At 30.6% G+C, this 25,114-nt stretch overlaps 1 protein-coding gene across 4 annotated transcripts in view; it reads left to right on the top strand.

The window, feature by feature from the left end:
• Positions 1-23,539, top strand: part of LOC122849215 (anoctamin-8-like) — a 317,470-nt gene extending 293,931 nt beyond the window's left edge. For all 4 annotated transcript variants that reach the window (XM_044147874.1, XM_044147875.1, XM_044147873.1 and 1 more), the window contains 4 exons: positions 1,465-1,747; positions 1,835-2,116; positions 20,132-20,432; positions 20,504-23,539. In XM_044147874.1, coding sequence (XP_044003809.1) covers positions 1,465-1,747; positions 1,835-2,116; positions 20,132-20,432; positions 20,504-21,020 — 1,383 coding nt within the window. In that variant the 3' untranslated portion in view covers positions 21,021-23,539. The remainder of the gene's footprint in view (positions 1-1,464; positions 1,748-1,834; positions 2,117-20,131; positions 20,433-20,503) is intronic.
• The last annotated feature ends 1,575 nt before the right edge of the window (positions 23,540-25,114 follow it).

Here is a 25,114-nt window from a genome sequence, read left to right as displayed (position 1 = left end):
TGTTTAAAGTATTTTAGAAAAAATATAAAATCAAGTTGTTAGTCACATGTTATTCTAAATTTTGTCGTTTCACGAAGTAGCCATAAAGAACCGAGTAATATTAAAAAATACTGAATTTTATTGTAGTTTTATTTAAAAATAAAAAGAAGTAAAATCTGGTCAGTTTGGGACTGACAGACATCTGTGCTTCGACCCGGAACACACCCCAGGTAGGAGTTCTCGGGCTTGAACAACTGTGCCAGGCTTGTGCGAGGGTCGTGTATCGAGCCTGGGGAGCACAGGCTTGACACAAGACTGTCCCCGTTGTCTTTAATCGGCCTCACACAGGCCTTAATAATTCAAGCCGGTGTCAAGCCTGTGTTTTTTGTTTTCCCCGGCCTCACACGAGCCTCGTTAACACAGGCTTGACACAAGACTGTCCCCGTTGTTTTCAACCGGCCTCACACAGGCCTCAATAATTCAAGCCGGTGTCAAGCCTGTGTTTTTTGTTTTCCCCGGCCTCACACGAGCCTCAATAGTCCAAGCCGGTGTCAAGCCTGTTTTTTTTGTTTTCCCCGGCCTCACACGAGCCTTGTGTCAAGCCCGTTTTACCAAGCCTCACACGGGACTTGACTTGTGCATATATTCAATTAAAAAAAAAAAATTAATTAATTAGATCTATAAATTGTAAATAGACATTTTAAATAAAAATTATTAGGTTTTGACTATCGTGCCAGGCTTTCACAAGGACTGTGTATTGACTTCCGAATAAATTCATTCATATAAAAAATTTTGACTGACTCTTTCATGAATCCCCCGTGGTCGACTTGATAGAGCATTGGAGTTCCACGTGAGAGACCTAGGATCGATCCCCCGTTACGCCGTTTATTTTCGTTCATATAATCATCGTTAATTCAAATTGTATCGCGTAAAAAATAATAATGTCAAATTAATAAATTAATAATAATTGTTTATTTATATTTTTTTATAATTTTTTTTGCAAGCCGGTGTCAAGCCTGGGAACACAAGACTGTGTCAAGCCTGGGAACACAAGCCTGTGCCAAGCCTGATACACTAGTCCGACACCAGTAAATACATCGTGAACATTCCAGACTTGACACAGGCTTGTGTCACAGGCCTGACACAGGCCCGAGAGCCGGGTAATCAGGCTTGTCCCAGGCTTGTGCCCGTCGTCACTTCCTACCTGGGACAGTTAGTTACAAGTGTACCATGGAATTTTTGTTCTTATGAATAATATACCAATTTTTTATTTCTTATTACTAATTAAAGCTTGTTTATGATTTCACTCTATAATTCTATTAACTATTGTCTGCAATATCTTTGAGCTAAACTGTTCAGCAAGTTGACTTCATTTACATATTTATGAGGCTCTACAACTGAACCATAAAATTGCAGATATTCGTGCAGTGTCTAGCTCTTATTCAGAAAACTTGTATCAAGAAGCATCTAACATTTATTTTCTAGAACGCGATGGAGGCCATAGGAATTGCTTCAATTTTGATTAACTGTGTTTTAATTGGTCTCAGTAGTCAAGTTCAGCGCATGTTTCCAAAGTTGTCAGCAGATAAAAAAATTATTGTGATCGTCGCTTTCGAGCACGCTTTGATGGCCATGAGATTTATGATAACTTACGCTGTTTTTAATTTACCCACCTGGATGGCAACAAAAGTGACTCAAGTTGAGTACCATTCTCAGAAAGCCATGTTACATTCCTCTTCGACTGAACAACAAATCCAAACTGTTATAGGTAAAAGTGGCTCACAATTTTTCACAATTATTTAATAAACAAGTTCACTTAGGTGATTGTCGAAAATTTTTTATTTGCTGAATCCAGGCAGATTTATGGTGACTCCATCAGCCAAAGAGGACCAAGAGCCTATCACCCCATTCAAGTTCCCAGTTGATCTTGAAACAAGAGAGAATTTGTCAGACTTTCAAACATCTGTTACTTCTTTACCTGGATTAGAAAAGTCGAATTTAGGTAAAAAGTCTTTGTCTCAAATTAAAATACGTGGAAGTATTTGTAGTGACTTTGAAAGTTTCTCACCGAAATTTTTGAGAAGTTCTCAGGATCTTCAATATCCGCCAAGATATTCAATTTTAGGTGGCATCGAAGGTTAGTATATATGAGCTAAGCTCTATCTATTATTATTATTATTACGGATACGGTGATGCAATACGAGACGATATTTCGTCAATCATTTCTTCATTTCGTTACAATGATTAAATTGTGTTGTTGGCAGCTAGTTGATTGAGAAAACGTTCAAAGTAGGAGCTAATCAGCAAAACTCGATTGAATCCGCATCTAGACTGAACATAATATAATTTACTTAGTATAATGAATGAATGTGGTATTTTATATTTTATACTAAGTTTTCTTCATGAGAATAGGATCAGGTACCTTAACAGTAAACAGACTATGAATAGCTTGCCTGATCCAATCCTAACCCGAATTTGATGAAAAATCCATTAACGGATAAAATCAGGCCGAAAAAAAATAGATTATATAGAAAAATTTTTCAAATAAAAAGGGTTAGTTTTGATGTAAAAAACTTTTTGGTACAAAAAAAATATAGTATCCATTCAAAATAACTATGTACTTATCTAAAACTTCGCTATTTAGAATTTTTTCGATTTTTTGAAGTGAAACTTCTTTAGAATGGGCAGTAAAAAAAAAAAAAACAAAAGATAGATGCAACGAAAGTAACGGTATGAAGGTAAGTAATTTTAAATTATTTTTTATTTTGTTTTATTTATTTATTCCTTTGACAACGATACGAAAAAGTTTGTTTAAAATTTGTTTCAAAATTTTAAATAAATAGTTTCATGAAAGATTCAAGAGACAAAGGTGAATATTAAGGTTAAAACTTTTATTATATAAAATATATAATTTATTATATTATTTTTGATCAAATAATGAGTATTTAAAATTAATCTGTTAAATAAACGAATAATACACAAGATAATGGTTATTCAAGTGCTTGACATAATACGACAGCAACATCATAATCACAATACCAAACAACAATAAACAATATGTGGATGAAATGTGGTACCACGTGAACGTAAAGATAGTAAAGATGGTATTTTAGATTGTATAGGATTTCAAGAAACAATTAATGACATTGAAATATTATCAGAAAAATGTGACAAATGTACTGGTAATCCTAAATCAGTAGAAATTAAAATACGACCAGGTGCTATACCAATGTCTGGTAATTTTCATGAGACTTGGTGGTTATAATAATATTTTTAAACAAATAAGTTAAACAAATGAGTATCTAAAATAAATCTGTTAAAAAAACAATTAATTAGGGCTTCATGCGGTACGAGACGAGACGAGATTCGACGAGTCTCGGTATCGGTCTCGCTCGTTCGCACCAGGTCTCGGTCTCGGTCTCGGTCTCGGTCTCGGTCTCGTCTCGCAAGTCTCGCCGGGTCTCGCTTTTATACTAATATTTATTCGTTCAAGTAAAGTGAAAAAAGTGATTGAATAATACCATGTATATCAAATTCGTGTAAAATAAAAACAATTAATATTGTATTACCTAATTTTTTTTAAATTGTAAAATATAAAATAATGCAATAAATATTGAATTATATTAATTAATAAATTGATTATTGATTTTAATATTAATAAAATTGATTAATCATACAAAATTATGACGAGAATTATTTTTATATACGACGTTTGTTTTTTATTTTCATTTATTAAATTCATAAAAAAAAATTTGATGTTTTCTTCAACGTGACCACAGAGGAACTGAACAACTTCAAGGATGAAGCATCAGAACGTCCTAATTGTGTAAACAAATACAGTAGACATAATCTTTCTGTTTCCAGAAAAAAAATAAAAATGAAAGACAAACGAATGTTCAAAGTGAATCTTGAAAATTTAAAAATCGTTAAATTAGTCTGAGAAAAGTCTTTAGAAATGCCATAAACAAATAGTATATCTTCTTTTTTTTTTTTCTTTTACTTCATCGATATGTATTTTTTTTCCAAGAAGTAAATCACTGCCTTTGAAACATCGAATACAACAAATATCAGTTGAGGAAAATATAATTGGCGTAACTTAAGTCTTTACAATTTTCATTGATACATAAGGCTTGTAAATATCTTGTGACTCTGGCGTCAGTGCCCTACTGTGCAGTGTCTTACTGTGCAGGAATATAACAGTTCTTTTTTTTCAATATGATTCGATACGGTAAGAGGAAAAAAAAAAAAAAAAAAAAAATATTTAAAATTTTCAGAGTCTCGCGAGACTAGCGAGACTTTCAGACGATACTCTCGGTCTCGGTCTCGGTATCGTTTTATTGATTCAAGGCGGTCTCGGTCTCAATCTCGGTCTCGCGTCTCGCGAGACGACGCATGCGAGGCCGAGACTAGTCTCGGTACCGCATGAAGCCCTTCAATTAATACACAAGATAGTGGTTATTTAAGTGCTTGACATAATACGACAGCAACATCATAATCACAATACCAAACAACAATAAATAATATGTGGATAAAATGTGGTACCACGTGAACGTAAAGATAGCAAAGATGGTAATTTAGATTGTATAGGATTTCAAGAGACAATTAATGACATTGAAATACTATTAGAAACATGTGATAAATGTACTGGTAATCCTAAATCAGTAAAATTTAAAATACGACTAGATCCTATACCAATGTCTGGTAATTTTCATGAGACTAGAGATGCCGCGATACGATACGATACGATAATTAGCTGATTATCGTATCGTGTCGTAGAAGTTGATTGTCGTTATCGTAACGTGTCGTCTAGAAATTCGACAAAAAATCAAATTATTGTGTCGTCTTATTATCGTATCGTTATAGGCGTTGTCGTATCGTATCGTATATTATCGACATTATCGACGATAATTTTCTTTTTTTAATTATGACATATACCGAATAATATATCATGAATCATGATTCATAATTTTTACATAAAAAATTTATTAAATAAAAAATAGTCAATATGAGAAGTTCGCGGCTTTTATGAATTTGACAAATTTTCTTAAAACAAATTTAAAAAAAAATATACTCGGTGCAACAAAGTTTTATATACTTTATTGTATATAAAACTATATTATTACTTATTTTCCTTTTATAAAAAGTTGATGAATAACGCTGCTTCCAGTCATTTCATTGGTCGTCATTTACATACTCACACACTCAAAAAAAAAAAAAAAGAAAATCACTTTAAATATTCATTTTTTGTTTTTGCTGTATTAATGAAATCGAAATTTGTACATATAAACAATAACAAAGTTTTGTTAATTTGTCAACTAAAATTTTGAAGTAACCAATTTTTTTCAAATCATTATTGAAGTAATGAACCGTGCAATCTGCATTTTATTGGTTTAGATTAAGCTCACGACTTTCTCAAAAAGAAAAATAAAATTATTCAACAATATTTATTAATAAATATTAACAGCTGTTCGAGGTGACATGGGATCATTAATAAACAATTTTTTATATTTTTTCCCACTCTGCTATTATAAGCCCATAACGTTTTTCTTTAAATATAAAAAAATAATTATTTGTAAAGGATTATTTTTTGGAGGTGTCATATAATTGTTTATGGCACCTCGAAAAAAAATTTTATCAAATGATTTGTTTATTTTCTTAGAAGAAAAGTCGTAGGTTAATTTGTATTAATAATTCTTCTTCTCAAAAAGAAAGCCGTGAGCTCATTTGAATCAATAAAAGCAGAATTCGTACTTTAAGATTATTCAAAAAAAAATAGTTTACTCCAGAATTTAAATTTACAATTTGTTATTGTTATTTAGGATCAAATTCTGATTTTAGTAGTACAAAATATTCAATGTAAAAGGCATGCATCTGTATAAGATCATTTTTAAGTAATTTTTTTTTTTTTTTTTTTTGTTTTTCTCGTGTTAAAATTTACTAAGTCTTATACCGGTAACACAAATTATTTTGAATCCTTTTTTTTTTTGTATAAAAAATTTCATTAATTGTTTTTTGTCATATCATTGACAGTTGATCAACGAAAACGGCCGCTTGCGGCCGTCAACAACACTAGTATGATTAAAATTTGTATTACTTATAATATTAATTATATTAATCTAATAATATTGAAGTAATACAAACTTTAATTATGCAACACCGAAAATATCGATTTTTAAATTACTGAATGATGGTCAGCGGAGTTGGTGGTTCGGTACCGAAAAAACCGAAAATATCAGTTTTTTTTTTTTTTTTATGTTGCAATAGCCTATTTTTTTTAAAAATTATGATATGGTGTGGAGTTTAATATAAATTTGAAGTCTATGGACTTAAGTGTTTATTTTTCTTTCCTTATTATAAATAAGACATCTTAGCTTGAATTTAAATGTATTTTTTCCGATATTATCGCGATAACGCGATAATTTTATCGGTTATCGTCAGTCAAATATCGTATCGTGTCGTGACGACGATACGATAAAAAATGGAATTATCGTATCGTTGTCGTCATTATCGTATCGTCTTGTCGCGATATTATCGATTATCGCGGCATCTCTACATGAGACTTGTACTGGTGGTTGTAATAATATTTTTAATCAAATAATGAGTAGCGAAAATGAATTTGTCAAATAAACAAATAAAACCCAAGATAGTAGTTGTATCGCACCACGTATCCAAATATACCACGATAATTTCACAAGGGTTGTAAGGCCTTATGTTTGATACAGGGCTATCAAAGGATGTGGAGGATAGGTTGTAACTTGAAATAATAGGAATAACACTTTAAATAAATCCAAACACTGTGGTTTAAATTCTATTAATATATTCACTTTATTATTTCACTAAAATTATAATTAATTGTATTGTATATTGTATATTGAGTTGAGTCTAACAAGTGTTGTTATGGACAGACACTACTATTTTATATTGTAAGTATAAAGAAATCCCGTTGTACGCGAATCAATATTAATAAGAGATGTTACGTAAACGAGTGTTGAAGAGCAACTGATTTCTCAGTTTGTTGAAAATTGTTAAGTCCAAAAAATGGGTGTGTACTTAGTTAAAATTAGTTTTAATTGGTCAAAAATTAGTTCAAGAGAGGGTAAAAAACTAGGCGTAGGTGGTGGGATTTTTAGACATAAAATTGGGCCTTGTGTGGTCCAAAGGGTGACATAAAAAATACCATGTGTAATCAAAAAATATAGATTTTACGACCGGAAAGTCCAAGACGTTTTCATGAATTTAGTTTATTTAAAAAGTTATAAATTTACTTTTTTATTGTCGATTTTACGATCATTCTGTGTATCGAAAATACGTTAGTGCAGTTGTTTGACAGATGTGAGATTTTCTCTAATTCTTGACAAATAATGTTTTTAAAAAATATGTTATAATAGTACCAAAGAGAAACTTGAGTTTATGGTTTTATTTGTTACGTGATTTTTACTCAAAAAATCTATGCATGAGTTGACCATGTGTGGGAATATTCGAGTTTAAAATATTTTAGAAAAAATATAAACCAAAATTGTTAGTCATATGTTATTTGAAATTGTATGATCTTGCGATCTAGCCATAAAAAACAGAGTAATGTTTAAAACTTATCAACTTATTGTATTTTGTTTAAAAATAAAAAGAATAAAAATCTGGTCAGTCTAGGACCAACAGACATGTGTTTCGACCCGGAACAGTGGTTATTCAAGTGCTTGACATAATACGACAGCAACATCATAATCACAATACCAAACAACAATAAATAATATGTGGATAAAATTGTGGTACCACGTGAACGTAAAGATAGCAAATATGGTAATTTAGATTGTATAGGATTTCAAGAGACAATTAATGACATTGAAATACTATTAGAAACATGTGATGAATGTACTGGTAATCCTAAATCAGTAAAATTTAAAATACGACTAGATCCTAGACCAATGTCTGGTAATTTTCATGAGACTTGTACTGGTGGTTGTAATAATATTTTTAATCAAATAATGAGTATTTAAGGTTGTTTTCAAATGAAATTCCCGTAATTTAATTTTCGATTTTTTTTTTTTAATGTTTAAATGAAATAATTATCTATTTGGTGGAATTTTTTCGTAATTTTCCTCTGCGTCAAAATCCAGATAATTAGTGTCAAAGTTGACAACTTTAACACGCAAGCATAGGGAGTATAGGTACGTTTGCGCTTGTACTTTTAAAACTCCTAATTTAAATTTTGATTTTTTTCTACAGATTTGTACACTTTACAAATACGAAATCAATGAAAAAGAAATTATCCATTTCCTCAGTACTGTTTAAAAGATATTGGCTAATTACTTTTTAAATTTACGAGTTTCAGCCGGCTGAATTACATTGAAAATTTGGGGTACGTTCCAATACCGCCGTTCGGTTTTATTCTTCTAGCTCTATCCTTCTCTCTATCTCTTTCGGCTCAATCTTCCATCTCTTCTTCTATCCTTCTCTTACAAGAAATGTACGGTTTTGGAACTTCCCCCTGAATGTTTATTGCTAGAGTAGTATTAGTGTCTGTAAATATAAGCCGGCAACATTCACACTACTTATGACGCATCAGTAAAGTGAAAAGATTTTAGGCATGAGGGGGCGCTATAATTTTTTCATTCAACATACGTTTGTAAGTACCCCTGTGAACCCAAAACGACGCCCGGTCATGCGATTTAAAAACAACCTTAAAATGAATCTGTCTGAAAATCAAATAATATACACAAGATAGTGGTTATTCAAGTGCTTGTGCTTGTTATGATCGTGCTTGTCATGATCGAAATAAATTCAAGATCTTGAATGAATTTGTTAAGGACAAAAAAATGGAACAGATGATTAAATATTGAATCATTCAATGAAACAACAACAACAGGAGTAAATAATAATTCAATAAATGATGTACCAAGTGGAAATCAAAATAACAACAACAGTATCGATCATATATAAACAACAGCAATCATAATAGAACAAATACACGGTGGTGGTAGTGGCGGCGATGATGCTTCATCATGTGTTTGTGGTTAATTCGCTCATAAAAAAGATGTTGAAAAAATTGATCAATATTTGACATTAAATTTTTTTAAACATCAAATAGTTCGTTTTGTTTTTTTTTTTTTTTTTTTATTCAAATATTGAGGAGATAGCTACTGAATCAAAATCAAATTTATTTCCATTATAATTTGTATTAATTTTATATTTTTCAGGCTGTAACATGTCAGATTACGAGGCTGAAATTGACTCAATATTCAATAATATTGGAACCTTAAGTCATCTAAAGTTGATATATCGGGAAAATATTAAAAAATATCATCCCGACAAAAATCCTGAAGATAAAAGAGCAACTGAAAAAAACTCAGTATTTCATGAATATGAATTTGAGCTATATTTTTCAAGAAAAATCCATTATCCAATTAAAATAGGACAGTCTGTATATACATAAAATAAAAAGTGTACATAAAATAGTAATAGAAGTATTCAGCTGACTAGTTTTTCAATAAATAAATATTTATATAAAATTATATTCTGTGTTGAGTTTATAAATTAGAATTTCATTTACATAGAACCTTAATATTATAACTAATCAATAAATTTAAAAATTTCTATCATAATTGTTAATGACTGAATGAACATAATAGTTCACTCGAGAGGAGAGCGAAAAAAACAACTAGTCAAAAATATATTAATGCAACGACAGATCTTTCAATTACAATTTATTAGAATTACTGAAGAAGTTTCACTTCCCTGTGCGTACAATAACACACATTTTTTTTTTTTTTTTTTCTATGTCACCCTTCGAATCCTACAACTTTTACGCAAATCATTTTTCAATTCAAGTCATATATTTCATCACCAAAAAGGAACTTTTCATAGCTTTCGAAATATAGTTTATTGAGAACTCCATTGTACCCATCACAGCCTTTTTTCATGCTTTCCATGCACCTCTCCTTTCTTCTCCTCCTCGTTACCACCTCTTCTTGCAAACCCTTTTTGTGATCCATGAATCGAATCCATGAATCGAAAAAAATGCATGCAACGTTTTATACATATAGCATAGGCAGTATACATATACGATATAATAGTATACATATGGCATAGGCAACGCAACATAAAACGTTGAATGCAACGCAGTATACATACAGCATAGGCAGTATACATATAGCATAGGCAGTATACATATAGCATAGCGTATACATATAGCATAGTGTACATATAACATATGCAACGCGACATAAAACGGTGAATGCAACGCAGTATACATACAGCATAGGCAGTATACATATAGCATAGTATACATATGGCATAGGCAGTATACATATAGCATAGGCAGTATACATATAGCATATAATAGTATACATATGGCATAGGCAAAGCAACATAAAACGTTGAATGCAATTTTTCATCTCGGGTACACATACGGCATAGGCAGTATGCATATAGCATAGGCAGTATACATACAGCATAGCGTCGCGTATACATATAGCATAGGCAACGCAGTATACATATAGCATAGTATACATATAGCATATACAACTGAAAAATGAAAATATCGCTTCATAGTATTGGTCTCATGGTTGTCATAGCCGGCACCATAGCATTATTATTGTCGAAATTTCAGTTTGTTGGTATATAAAATAATATATATTATATTAATATATATATAATATTGCATTATCGAATTTTGTTTTAAATATTCTCAAATAGATACCTACGGAATATTATAAGGTATCTATTTTGTTAATTAATTTAAGGTGTTAAGTTCAATTTCGGTTACAATAATGAAATGTCAACAAGTGTTGCCCATTCTCTTGAGGTTAGCCTTCAAAAGTGACAGTGAAAATCAACATTTGTTGTAAGTATCGATAAATAATAAAATATAGTAAAATGTATGTATACTAGGGTGTTTTTTTTTTTTCGATATTTTTTTTTCTCTTCACCCATCTCCATACAAGTTTATACAGCTCTAAATCATGCCCAGAAAAAATTTGAACTCAATTGAAAAATATTTAGAGGTGGTTCAGGGGTCATTTGTTTTTTCCATTTGATTAACATGGGTTTAATACACTTCATTCACCATTTTGATCATGGAGGCTTTAATTTTCGACCGTTCAAGTTCGCGTTGGTCTTATTTCATAGAGTATTGAATTTTATAGCATATAATATTCATAGTTTTGATCATTTACAATTTTGTTTTTCAGAAAAATTGTAAATACTACCTTTTTGGAGCATTATTTCACTATTTTTTTAAATTGTAAATGATCAAAACTATGAATATTATATGCTATAGAATTTAATACTCTATCAAATGAGACCAACGTGAACTTGAAAGGTATAAACATGATCAAAATAGTGAATGAAGTGTATTAACCCCATGTTAATCAAATGGAAAAAACAAATGACTCCTGAACCACCTCTAAATATTTTTCAATTGAGTTCAAATTTTTTCTGGGCATGATTTAGAGTTGTATGAACTTGTATGAAGATGGGTGAAGAGAAAAAAAAATATCGAAAAAAAAAAAAACACCCTAATGTATACATATAAATATAATATAATAATTTATGTTAATATGTGATAATTAAATTTATAAGTATAAGCACATGTACGCATACTTTTATACATACAGTGGTGGTTTCGGGGACTACTTCATATATACAATGGTGGTTTTGAGGACATTTGGTGGTTTTGAGGACGGTCCTCAAAACCCCATTTGAAAAATATGCTTTGGTGGTTTTGAGGACTTTTTATTTTACCAGGTATAATTTTCATAAATTGAAATGCGAAGTAGGTATTACGACCGATTTATCTTCAATTGATTCCATCTTAATCTATAAATAGTAATGATTCGATGAAAAAATTCAATTATTGACCAAAATAAGAATTTTTTCGTGTGTCCCTGAAACCTCCATTCCAAGAACATCATTTTTCGATCTAATGGAGGTTTCAAGGACTTTTGATAAAAAAGCAACATTACTGCGCTAAATGCATTTTTACGATTCAATTCAAACTACAAACATGTTCTCAGTGAATTTTCAGTATAAAGAAAATATCACTATGCTTTATAATAACATTTAACATAATTATATCTGTTTTAATATTGCATGTCCCCGAAACAACCAATAACTACCTTTTTTTTCACACAGAGGCAGTTTTGAGGACTTAATTTTTTGAACCTCAATTCGATGGAACAGTCGAATTTATGAATTTCGATATGAATTTTCTGGCAGTTCTCAATAAGATTCTTCCCTTTTCATGAAATTCATCGTTGAAATTGCAGTCGACTGGATAATAACTTTTGATTCTACTTCAATCTAAATGTCCCCAAAACCACCATTTTACGGATTTCGTATCTCCAGCTATTGGCAGTTTTGAAGACATTCTGTAAAAATAGAAAATGCACAGGAATATGCAGAAATAGTGTACTCGTTTTTGAGAATCTTTACGGATATCTGTAATCTATAAGACATAACAACAAGTTTCTTCGGAAAACACAAAACAAAAATTGTTCATCAAATAATTGTTGAAAGTCCTTGAAAGCACCGTGACATACAATTTTTATAATTGTGGAATGGTTGTTTTGAGGACATATGCTAAAATTTAAATAATAAAAAGAGTTTGTTACGAGTTCTACTCAAGCTTTCTTTGTGTCCACAGAACGTAGAGGTTTAGAAATTTTATAGAACCTTTCTGATAATCTCAAACGATACTCAAATATGAACGGAATTAACGACGTAACTTCAAAACGTCCTCAAAACCACCATACTATGAAATTTCTTTAGTCGTAGAACGGTGGTTTTGAGGACTTGCAATCTATACCGGAAATTATAAAATTAATCTTACAAACTTAAAATGGAGCCAATCTTCTACACTGTAACTTGTTATAGTTTTAATAATTTATTGGACAAATCAAATCCTAAAAACTATCACACGAGACCAGAATATAAGGAAATTCTCCGACGAAAAACGCGTTGACTGGAAACACGGTCGTTCTGTATTTTTTCGACACGGAAAGTTGAGACAATTCTTTCCGGTTTTCCGGAACCTCAGAAATGATTGATGACCTTGAAACAGTAGCCTAAACAACGAGATACCGCCTTAATTTAGTAGCATTAGAAATTCTTAGATACCGTCGGGAAAACCGAAACTTAATTCGTTTCGATAACAATAACTGAAACTATTTGTTAGACAGTAGGTATTCAGCGGAAAACCGTTTTCTTTGTTACAAGTTCTTAATTTTTCTTGGTGTCCACGGAACGAGCGGGTTTGGAAATTTCATAGAAGTTTTCTAATAATCTCAAACCATACTTGAATCAAAACGGAATTAACGACGTAATTCTGAGACGTCCTCAAAACCACCATACTACGAAAGTTTTTTATCCGTAGAACGGTGGTTTTGAGGACTTGCAGCCTATACCGGAAAGTATAAAATAAATATTTCAAACTTGGAATAAGGCCATTCTTCTACACTGTAATTTATTATAGTTTTAATAATTTATTCGACGAATCGAATCATAAGGACAATCACATAAAACCAAAATATAAGGAAATTCTCCGACGAAAAACGCGTTGACTGGAAAAACGGTCGTTCTGTATTCTTTTAACATAAAAAGTTGAGACAATTTTTTCCGGTTTTCCGGAAGCTCAGAAATGATTGATCACTTTGAACCAGTAGCCTTAGCAACGAGATACCGCCTTGATTTAGTAGCATTAGAAATTCTTAGATATTTTCGGGAAAACTGAAACTGAATTCGTTTCGATAGCAATAACTGAAACTATTTGTTGGACAGTAGGTATTTAGAGAAAGACTGTTGTCTTTGTTACAAGTTCTACTTAATTTTTCTTGGTGTCCACGAAACGTGCGGATTTGGAAATTTCATAGTAGAACCTTTCTGATAATCTTAAACCATACTTGAATCAAAACGGAATTAACGACGTAATTTTGAGACGTCCTCAAAACTACCATACTGCGAGAGTTTTTAATTCGTAGAACGGTGGTTTTGAGGACTTGCAGCCTATACCGGAAAGTATAAAATAAATAAAGACTGTTGTCTTCGTTACAAGTTCTACTTAGATTTTCTTGGTGTCCACGGAACGTACCAAACCATAAACTTCTTCCGTTAGTGCTTTTAGGAACATCAAGCCCAAACTGAAATTCATACGATCGTTAAGTATGACTCAAAAAATGGCCGCATTGTATGTTTACTCTCAGAACTCTTTAATTGCAAGTTCAAAAATTTTTCTTCTAATATTTCTTTTATTCTATGATATTTTTCCGTTTTTCTCTGATATTTTTCCATTTTCTCGCGATTTTCTCGGATTCAGTCCACTTCGTAGAAGTAGATGATGTCATACACGTATTCCAAACAGTCATAACTCTGTACTCTATTTTTAGTCATTAGTTCGTTTAAGTTCTATGAAGACTTTTCAGAACGACCAACATAATCCGGATAAAAAAATATAAGAAAAGGCTTCGAGGACAACATGTAAGATATATTAATAGTGTTTTATCTTCAAGTCCTATCATATGGCCCTAACACATTTTATAAATTATCATTCAATATAAGTATTAATTAACAGATATAAGAAATATTGCAACCTTCAAGGTAGTCATTGGGTTGAATTAAAGTGATAATTGAATTTTCGAAAGTAAAGTCCTTGAAACCTCCATTACATAGTTTTTTAAAAAAATCTATCGGAGGTTTTGGGGACATCAAGTTAAAATGATAACAAAGAAGTCCTATTATATGGCCCTGATACATTTTATGAATCATTATTCAATATAAGTATTAATCAATAGATATAAGGACTATCGCCACCGTCAAAACAGTCATTGAGTTATTTTAAAAAGATAAGTAAATTTTTAAAAGAAAAGTCCTTGAAACCTCCATTACATAGTTTCAAAAAAAAATCTATTGGAGGTTTTGGGGACATCAAGTTAAAACGATAACAAAGAAGTCTTATCATATGGCCCTGATACATTTTGTGAATTGTTATTCAATATAAGTATTAGTCAATAGATATAAGGACTATTGCCACCGTCAAAACAGTCATTGATTTATTTCAAGAAGATAAGTGAATTTTTAAAAGAAAAGTCCTTGAAACCTCCATTACATAGTTTTTTAAAAAAATTTATCGGAGGTTTTGGGGACATCAAGTTAAAACGATAACAAAGAAGTCTTATCATATGACCCTGATACATTTTATGAATTGTTATTCAATATAAGTATTAATCAATAGATACAAGGACTATTGCCACCGTCAAAACAGTCATTTGGTTATATTAAAGGGATAATTAAAATTTGAAAAGAAAAGTCCTCGAAACCACCATTACATAGATAAATTCTTCATGCATCGGTTGTTTTGAGGACTTGTGTCAAATCTTAAATTTTATGTATTAAAAATGTAAAATTTACTACATCTATTTTTTGTACCTTCTAAATTCATGCCAACACAATACTAAAATACAAAGGCTTCGAATAAATAAGGTAAGTGAAGGGTTGAAACAGTGTCATAACGATAGTCCTCAAAAGTACCAATCGATGAAAATTTTTTTATTTTGGTGTATACAATAAAATCGTCTTATACATGAATGTACATTGATGTACAAAGTTCAATTACTGAATAAAATCGCAAAAAAAAAAAAATGTCCCCGAAACCACCACTGGATATATATATATATATATATATATTATATATAATATATATAAAATAATAATATAAATAATAATTAATTGAAAAACCACATGCATAAGTACATGAATGTATAGGTATGTTTCCATTCATGTATAAATACCTATACATATTTATATTATTATGTGTACATATATATTATATTATTATATTACTATATTATTTTGTATATGCATAATAATATAATAATTAAATTCATGAGTACATATATAAAAATGTTACGATAAAAAAATTTTATATTAATCTCTTTTTAGAATTGTTCAATATGAACGCAGAACGTTGTGAAGAGACGGAAAAATTGTCATTATCATCACAAATCCCTGATGAATCTAAAATGGATAATGATCCAAACAAATTGAATGTTGATCAAAATAATCAAAACGAAAATGGTAATATTAATACTTATTCTTGACTAAATTGTAATTCAAAAATATTATTACTAAAACTAATGTTTATTATAATAGGTATGCTTGAAAAAACAAAAACCAATCTAAGTCCATCAGTCGTCGAGACTCAAGTTTGCCATCCTGATTCAACTGATCAAATACTACAGGAGAAACAACTACAATTTTATCAAGTACTAAACGTTCACAGCGATATCCTTCTAGACAACGATAATTCATAACAAAAAAAAAAATATATATCAAATAGTTGATAAAATGAACAATAATATGAATACCGACCATAATATAAATTGTCAAAAACAACAGAAAAATCAATAAAAGAAACTTATAGAGTCATAACTTCAATCACTCCAAAAAAAGTTTCACTTCCCCCGCGCGTACTCGCAACACGCATAATTTTTTTTCTATTAAACCATTACTCATTTTTTCTGTAGTTATGACAAAGTTCATACGCGTTAGGGACTGTGCTAGAGTCGTATTACTCTACTCGTTTTATAGCCGAAAAAATAAACCTCACATCATCTATGATTGAGCATATATAAAATAAAAATAGAACAAAAAATGAAAAGCATAATGGAATAGAATTACTCAATAAACTCATTAGTAAACTGCGAATCAGTTTGCATCTTTCCAGCAATCCATATTGAAACTCAGGAACCAAGCTAGAAAAACGTTTACCACGAGGTGATGTTGTAATGAATATCTACTGGATGCAGCTTGCAAGAAACACAATATAGCTTATTCTAAATTCCTGCAAATATTACAGCAAGAAACGGAACTGATGACATTTTAGACGGTGGAGCTGCTAAACGTATTATTGCAAAAAATGCAGGCCTACATAAGAGAGCAGCTGCTGCATCTGTGCAACGAAGCTAAAGACGAAAGTTGGTATGAGTTGTGTTACTGGAAAGTTTGTTGCAAAAACATAAAAAAAAAAACAATAAAATCTATAATAAAAAAAAAGAAACCTTGAGTGTTACCCCGTGATTTTCTGAATTTTATAGCTATATTCTTGACCCTCACTTTTTCTCAGTATTATTATTTCAAAACCTGAGGATACATTTATAAAATCTAGTGGCATCCCTTGATTTAGTGCGAGTTGCCCTGTTGATATCTCGTAATTGCTTTGAATTAGCTTTCTCCCGTGAAATTCACAGGGCACCACAAGATAAGATAAAAAAAACAACGTGATTTTCTCAAGGCTTCCCTTATTTGACTTCGTCATCGTTGCCAAATTCAGCCGAAGTCAAATTAGGTGATGCCTTGAGAAAATCGAGTTGCTTTTTTTAATTCTCTCGGAGCACTTTTTTTTTAATACTGCTTGTTCTAAGGAATTAAGTTTTTTAAAACAATATAATAATTAATTGAAAAAATATCGGCTATTTTTTAAAAATATTTTTAAGAGATAAGATTGCATGTATGTTTTTTATTAAATCAATAAAAAGCCCAAGGAAAAGCAGTAGGTAAGGAAAAAATGTAGCTCAGGAATTACAGTTGCCAAAAAATTATTTTTCGAGCAAATATAATTCCTTAAAACATAATTCTGTGGCAACATTAATTTCTTAGCTACATCTTTTCTTTAGCTACTGCTTTTCCTTGGAATTGTTTTTTCTTTCAAGAATAGAAATAATATATATTTTATTGGATAAATAAAAAATACGAAGAACAAGCAGTAGCTAACGAAAAAATGTAGCTCAGGAATTAATGTTGGTGAAAACATAATTTTATTTGCTACATTAATTCCTTAGCTACATTTCTTTCTTAACTACCGCTTTTTCTTGGCCCTTTTTTTTTTTTTCTTAAATAAAATTACATGTATTTTATCAATTAAAATCTCATTGACAAGACGTAGCTAACGAAAAGACGGATTGAAAGAAAGTATAGATTTTTTTCATTCAAATTAATTAAAATCAATTGAAATATCATGTCTTATTTTATTCCTAGCTATTTGCTATAACATGTTAATTAAAATATATTAATAAATGTAATAAATCTTATTATTCAATATTTTTATTTTTTTATTTTCATTTGTATATATTTATTTTCAACTATTCTACTTATCATTAAAAAAATTTTCTATTTTGCATCAGTTGAACGTCTTTCTTATTAAATACGAATTTTTTTTTACTGTCACGTTAGCGCCCGATAGCTTAGGGGATAAGACACTGGCATTTGGAAGATAGGTTTATCTAGGTTTAGGTAGACGTAGGTTCGAATCAAGGTCAGGACATACAAAAAAAAAAAAATAATTTGTGAGCCATCTAGACTCGCGGATTTATTATGCGTAAACATTTTCATACAATTATTGTTGTTCAGTAATTTTCAATAATCAATGATTTTAAAATTTCAATATATCGATTTTTTTTCCTAATTTTACATCAACGATTGATAAAACTCATTAAATAGAAAAAAAAGTTCAAAAAAAAATTTTTTAATATATTACGAATATTTTTCGAGTTATCGATATTTTTCTGGTATTGGTGGTAATTTTTGTTTCGTAACTGATAATATAATAAAGCTAAGGAAAAGATGTAGCTAAGTAGAATATTTTGGCTGGTAAAAATATGTAGATATCGTTTGTTTGGCTATAATTGAGACTAAGTAAAAAATATAGCTAAGGGAAAATTTAGCTAATGAAAAGATGTAGCTAAGAAAAAATTAAAACTGGTAAAATTATGTAGATATTGTGTGTTTAGCTATAATTGAGACTAAGTAAAAGATCAAGCGGCTAAGTAAAAAATGTAGCTAAGTAAAAAATCTAGCTAAGGAAAAAATTTAGCTAAGGAAAAGATGAAGCTGAAGGAAAAATTAAGCTGATAAAAATATGTTAGGCTATAACGGAGACTAAGTAAAAAGTCAAGCGGCTAAGTAAAATATCTAGTAGCTCAGTTAAACATCTAGTGGTTTAAAAAAAAAAAAAAATTGAATATATCGAAATTTTTATTTTGACGTTTTTTTTTACTCGAAGAGTTTTATTATTAGCCATTATTATATTTGCAAAAAAAATATATATATTGAAATTTATAAATTATTATCTAAATTTTTATCGAAACATTTTTTCCTCCTTGACGAGCTTCATTGATTGATATTAATAAATTTTAGATTTAATTGTTATTTTAATAACTATACGCTATATGACCTAATAATAATATCCTCTGAAAGGGTCGATATAATAGATTTCTATTTGTTTTATTAATATTTTTTTATTTTTATTTATATTAATAAGTCTTCACTCTTATACGCCGTGTAACATACATCACAGCATCTCGATAGTTCAGTTCCCAAACTATATTTTACAAACACTATCTCGCATTTAGTATGTTCAACGTACTTGAATAATTTACAATCAATAAATATCGACAGATGAAATATCATACTGGTTGAATCTAATAATAGATATGAAAACTTGTATCACTGTGTTTTTCCATACGCGGTACATTTGGTTTGCAATCGCCAAATTATTTTTCAAACTAAAAAGTACTTTTTTTAATACACTACAATAAACATAATAATTATGAATATAAATATTTATCAAGTATACCATTTTTTTTTTACTTTGATTAAAAAAGTATAAATAAATTATATTGTAAAATTATCGGACAACTACAATAATAATTTTCTCTTCCAAACTAACATGTCAATGTCTATTTCTCTTTTTTTTAAATATAATATTAGTCAATATTATAAATAAATTTTATGTTACAAGGGCAGTGGGAATAATGTGTGAATTTCCAAAGCGTAAGAGGGGTAGTGCGCTTTTTGGAAATTCACACATTATTACCACTGTCCCTAGTAACATAAAATATGGTTCGTTACATGTGCCCAATCAGAGAGCCCGCTCGCCAAAGCTCGTGCTTGCCCCTCCAAATTCGTTGAGAGCACACTCTCTGAGTGGGCACTTGTAACGAAATATACTATTTCAGAGCAGTGCAGTTTAAAATGCTTAAGGCAAAGAAAAAATTAAAAAATCTGATTTTTGAGTCCGCTCCTGTATCTTTTCTATTCAATAATCTATTCCGTATTTTCAGCTCCTACCGTATAAATGTAATAAGTAAAACATTGATTTTTCAAGGTCACGGATCCAGACATAAGATAGCTTCTGAAGGTGTGCCATTATCACCTAACGCCGATCAATACAATCATCATCTCACTATAGATAATCACGGTGGAATTGAATGGATCCGGAATATCGATCGTAGTCGTGCCAGAATCAGGAACATACGTGACTCCAACGTTGTTGAAAAATCAGTGAATGTAGAAAATGATGTTCATGGTAATAAAAACTCTGATAGTGTAGAACAGTCAGTCTACCAATCAGTTGTTTGCATTCCACTTGCAGAAACTGTATCATCTCTAGACAACCATTTACTTCGGTAAAGTATTTTGATTTTCTCGCTTTTTTTATTTATTTTTTTATAATTGCGAGCGATTATTATTTTTTCAGTTCTATACAAACATGGAACACTGGTCATAAAAATCAAAAATTGCAATTATCTCCGGAAAATGAGGTAGCGTACGGACGTAAAAAAAACGATAACTTACAGCAACAGTCATCGCTAAAACAGCTCACTACTCAGCATCTTCAAATTCAAGACCATTATGACAAGAAACGATCTTCCAATAATACGGAACCAAGTGAATTATATGATTCTAGTCATGCTTTTCTTTGCCAAGATGACGGAAAACTGTTCGAAGAAGATAAAGAAGCAAAAAAAACTCGAATAAAACAGAGCCTGATGAAACGAGCTCGTTCTGTTGCAATTTTCTCTCTGAAACTCAAAGAACGTCGTGCTCGTGATACTGAGATAAAGAAGAAAGAGCTTGAAAAAGAAATAAGAAGTCAGAAACATGACAGAAAGGTGCAGCCATGCGTTAGTGGAGAACTTTCTTGCATTCCGATCGAAATGCTTATATCTGTAGATGATATTGCTGCCATGGATGAAAGTAAAACAAACTCCTAGTGATCGAAATATCGACCGATCGAAGGCCAGAAAGTTATTTTGTAGATTTGTAGTGTAATAATCCGAGGGCATAATTCGTTCTTACATCAGGATGAAATGGATTTTCATTTGACAACCTAAAACAAAGAGACAATAGACAAATAATAAATATGGTGCACATAAATATTGAAAGCGTATTATTATGTCATTTTCTATAGAAATAAATAACATTACAACTGACTTCAAAATTCACCAACATTAAGAAAACTATATAATATTCAAGATTATATAATATCATTCATCCTTTTTTGCTTTAAATATTATCTCAACAAAAAAAAAAAAAAAAAAAGTGTCAAGTATTCGAAATCGTCACTAATTGTGATTCGTCACAATTAAGATGTGATACCAGAAAGACCCAAAAGATATATATTTTTGACGCCTGTAATTAGGTCTGAACTATTGAAAAAATTTTATACTTTATCCCACCTAATGTAAATTATCTTTAATACTGAAATTTTATTTGGGGGAAAATAGGAAGGGTCAGGTATAAAATTTTTTCAATAGTTCAGACCTAAATATACATGCGTTGAAAATATATATCTCCCTTGTCTTTCTGACATCACATCTTATTTAATATATTGTGACAATTTCGCATACTTGACACTTTTTTTATAAAAAAAATTTGTTTTTTTTTTTTTGTGTAGATATCACATCTTTTTGTAAAGTCATTTGATTATATCGAATTTAATAAATCCACCCTCAAAATTATTGTTTTGTAACTTTGACACATTTACTGACTTTTTTCGACTTTTGATACATACTTCGCAAAAAGTTATTACCAACCTAACAAAAGAAATCTGGACTTTCTAAATTTAAAAATAATAGACGAAAAGAGATTGAAGTGAAAAAAGAGGTATGAGGGAGAAAACAAATGCAATGTTATTATACCAACAAAATAACGGAAATCTGGACTTTTTAATAAAAAACCCAATATTTTAAAATTGAATCTGTTACTAAAAAAAAAAAAATACAAGCGAAAAACTTAATATTTAAAAAAAAAAAAGCTTGATATTGGTTCATGAGATGGGTCTGAATAAAACTTCGATATTATGAATTTATATATTTTAAATTAGTGATTCTAAGATTAGCAAGGGCAGAAGTTATCTCTGTGCGGTGTATAACAGGCTCGGTAGTACTTTTGCGATTTTCATGATGCAACTCTGAACAAATATCGTTCCTTCATTGTTTATTATGTATCGTTTGTATATTCAGTAACAAAAAAAAAAAGAAAAAAGAGTCAAATTTTTTTTTATCAGTTATATCTAGAAGGTTGTTTTGCTCTGTCTATCAACCAGCAATATTTCAATAACTAATTGAGATATCAATTTCTTATCCATTTTTTTTTCGAACTTCGAAGAGTTCTACCTAAAAATAGTATTATATTTTGTCAACATTAAAAATAATTTTAAAACAAGAATGTTGGAAAAAATAAAAAGTTCTTTCGCCGTGATCCGGACCGGAGTTCTTTACTTTCCTGGACAAGTGCCTACCTCTAAGCCGCAGGGTTTCTTCCTTTTTTTCAAGTTTTAACTGAATTAAACACTAACTTCTTTCGACCGTCATTTAGAGCCATTCTTCAATATGAGAATCGAAAGAGCAAAACGAATTCTATGATAGTTAGATATCAAATCCCTACACCCGCTTAATTGAGTCCCTTTCAGGCTTTGATTAATTTCCCCCCTCCTCCCTTATACTCTATATCGGGATGATATCTATCAATTTTCCATATCCTTTGTATATAACACATCCCTTCCGAAAACTTCATGTCCGTTTGTAATCCCATCTGCGTTGCGAGCTAGTAGAGAATATGTACAGGGCGATAGATGGGAGAGTGTAAAATTAGGAGCGAGGGACTCTCAGTAACTTGACTATCCGCACAATTCAAAAAGTTGCAGAGATAGTCTGGCTCTTGAACTCTCTACTGGTTCGTTCAGGCTTGTTTCTGGTTCTCTCTATCTTGTTTTGGATATCTGAAAGTTTTCTCTACTCATCGGATGTAGTTTCACGGTAAAACTGTACTCGAATTTCCAATAATATTATTAACATCCGTACGGTCACGATGGATCTTTGTTTGGTTCTCTATAATGAGAATTATTATTTTCACACATCACACTGCATGATATAACCTCACGATCGACTGCGGTATGCTTCGAAATTATGTTCATATTGAGATATATTATTTTCGTAATGGCTACGTAAGTATGAGACCTGGTCACGATTGCTTGGTCACTCAGTTACCTGGTTCTATAAAATACATATTCTCAATGATGTATGTCCGAGTCAGTATCATCGATAAGTATAATTGCACGGTAAAGTAGTAAAGTGATATTTTGTTTCAGGATAGTTTTTGTCAACTATGGTTTCCGTATTTCATAATCTGATCAGGTAGACTGCATCCTTTCAACATTTTTTGACTGAGTTATCGTCCACGTTTAAGTTTCTGTTACTTCCACGTTGATCCAGGCAAGTTCTGTTTTAAATGGGCATTTTAAAAAATTTTACCCGATTTTGACGAAAAAATTATTTTAAGAATATTTCAACCTCCCGATTTCAATAAAAATATTTAAAAAATTCAATCCCCCCGGAAAAGGGTTAAAAAAAGTTAATTAAAATTAAAATAATCAATTTCGCGATTCCTGTCAAAATTCGAAAAATAAGTTTCAAGTAAAAGTTGTAGAGAATAATATTTTAGGGGGGGTTAGTGTTATAAGTTGTTTTTTTTAACCATCCGTTTTCGCGTAATTAATTTTTAAAGTTTTATATTTTTTGATTAACTCGTTTCCCCTCACGAGTCCCCACTCAAAACTCTCCTGCGCAACTGCGATAGATATATAAAAAAAAGAGATACTTTTATTTTGATCCGACGTTACCCGACGCTACTCGACTGTACCCGACTGGACGCACACACGCACACACAGCTGTTGTATTTACACGCACCGTAATAGTATTAGTGACATAAACTTTTAAATTCAATTTCAATCAATTCTCTCAGTTCTCGCGTGGTCGGCTCGGAATAACAACAAAAGCAATTGTTAATAAAAAAAGAATCTTAACAAATAGCCCGACCATTCAAAAATGCATCGATTTAAAATTTTTTTTTTTCGTCATATCATGAATTAAGTAAACTGTCATATGCTCATAATAATATTGCTATTTCTATTTTCTCGCGGCCCGTAATTAGTTTTGGAGGAAAAGGAGTGGTTTTCTCGTGAAAACGCCATTCATCAAAATTAATGTACATAAATCTAAGAAAATTTTCCTATTTTTATTTTTTTTTCCGTCGATTATTGAGAAAGTGATTTCTCCGGCAAAAAAATTTTTTTTTTATTGTTTTCGCGGCGCGTAATTCGTTTCTGGGAAAAAGAGGTGGTTATTTTGCAAAAATGCTATATCAGATATAATGTACTACAATTAAAGAAAAATTTCCCGTTTATATTTTTTTTTTCCCGTCGATTATTGAAAAAGTTTTTCGTGATTTCTCCCGCAAAAAATTTTTTTTTCTATTCTTTTCGCGACGCGTAATTATTTTTTGGGAAAAAAGAATGGTTTTTTTTCGTGAAAAAGCCATATATCAAAACTAATGTACTACAATTAAAGAAAATTTTCCTGTCTCTATTTTTTTTTTCCGTCGATTGAGAAAGTTATTCGTGATTTCTCCGACAAAAATATTTTTTTTTCTATTCGTATGCGGTCAAATATTTAAACTAAAAAATCATACCATGTGCGGTATACGCTCGTACCGCACACGGCTTATTATCTAATAATGTACACCGCACACGGTATGATTCGTATGCAGTCAAATATTTGAACTCAAAAAATTTGTATTTGCAATAACCAGTAAACCGTATACACTTCATATACCGCATACGGTTCAATTTCCGATGACGTACACCGTATACGATGCAATTTTTATGCGTGGTTAATTATTTAAATTTTTAAAATTTGTATTTACAATTTTAATAGACGGTGTATGGTCTGATTTTTAACTTAACAACAACAACCTCCATATTTTCAAAATGAACAAACGAGTACAGTACCCGTACGTACAAACATAC

The sequence above is a fragment of the Aphidius gifuensis genome, linkage group LG2, assembly GCF_014905175.1.
Source record: "Aphidius gifuensis isolate YNYX2018 linkage group LG2, ASM1490517v1, whole genome shotgun sequence".
NCBI lineage: Eukaryota > Metazoa > Arthropoda > Insecta > Hymenoptera > Braconidae > Aphidius > Aphidius gifuensis.
Note: the sequence above shows the minus strand (reverse complement) of the source record. Positions and strands in the feature narration are given on the sequence as shown.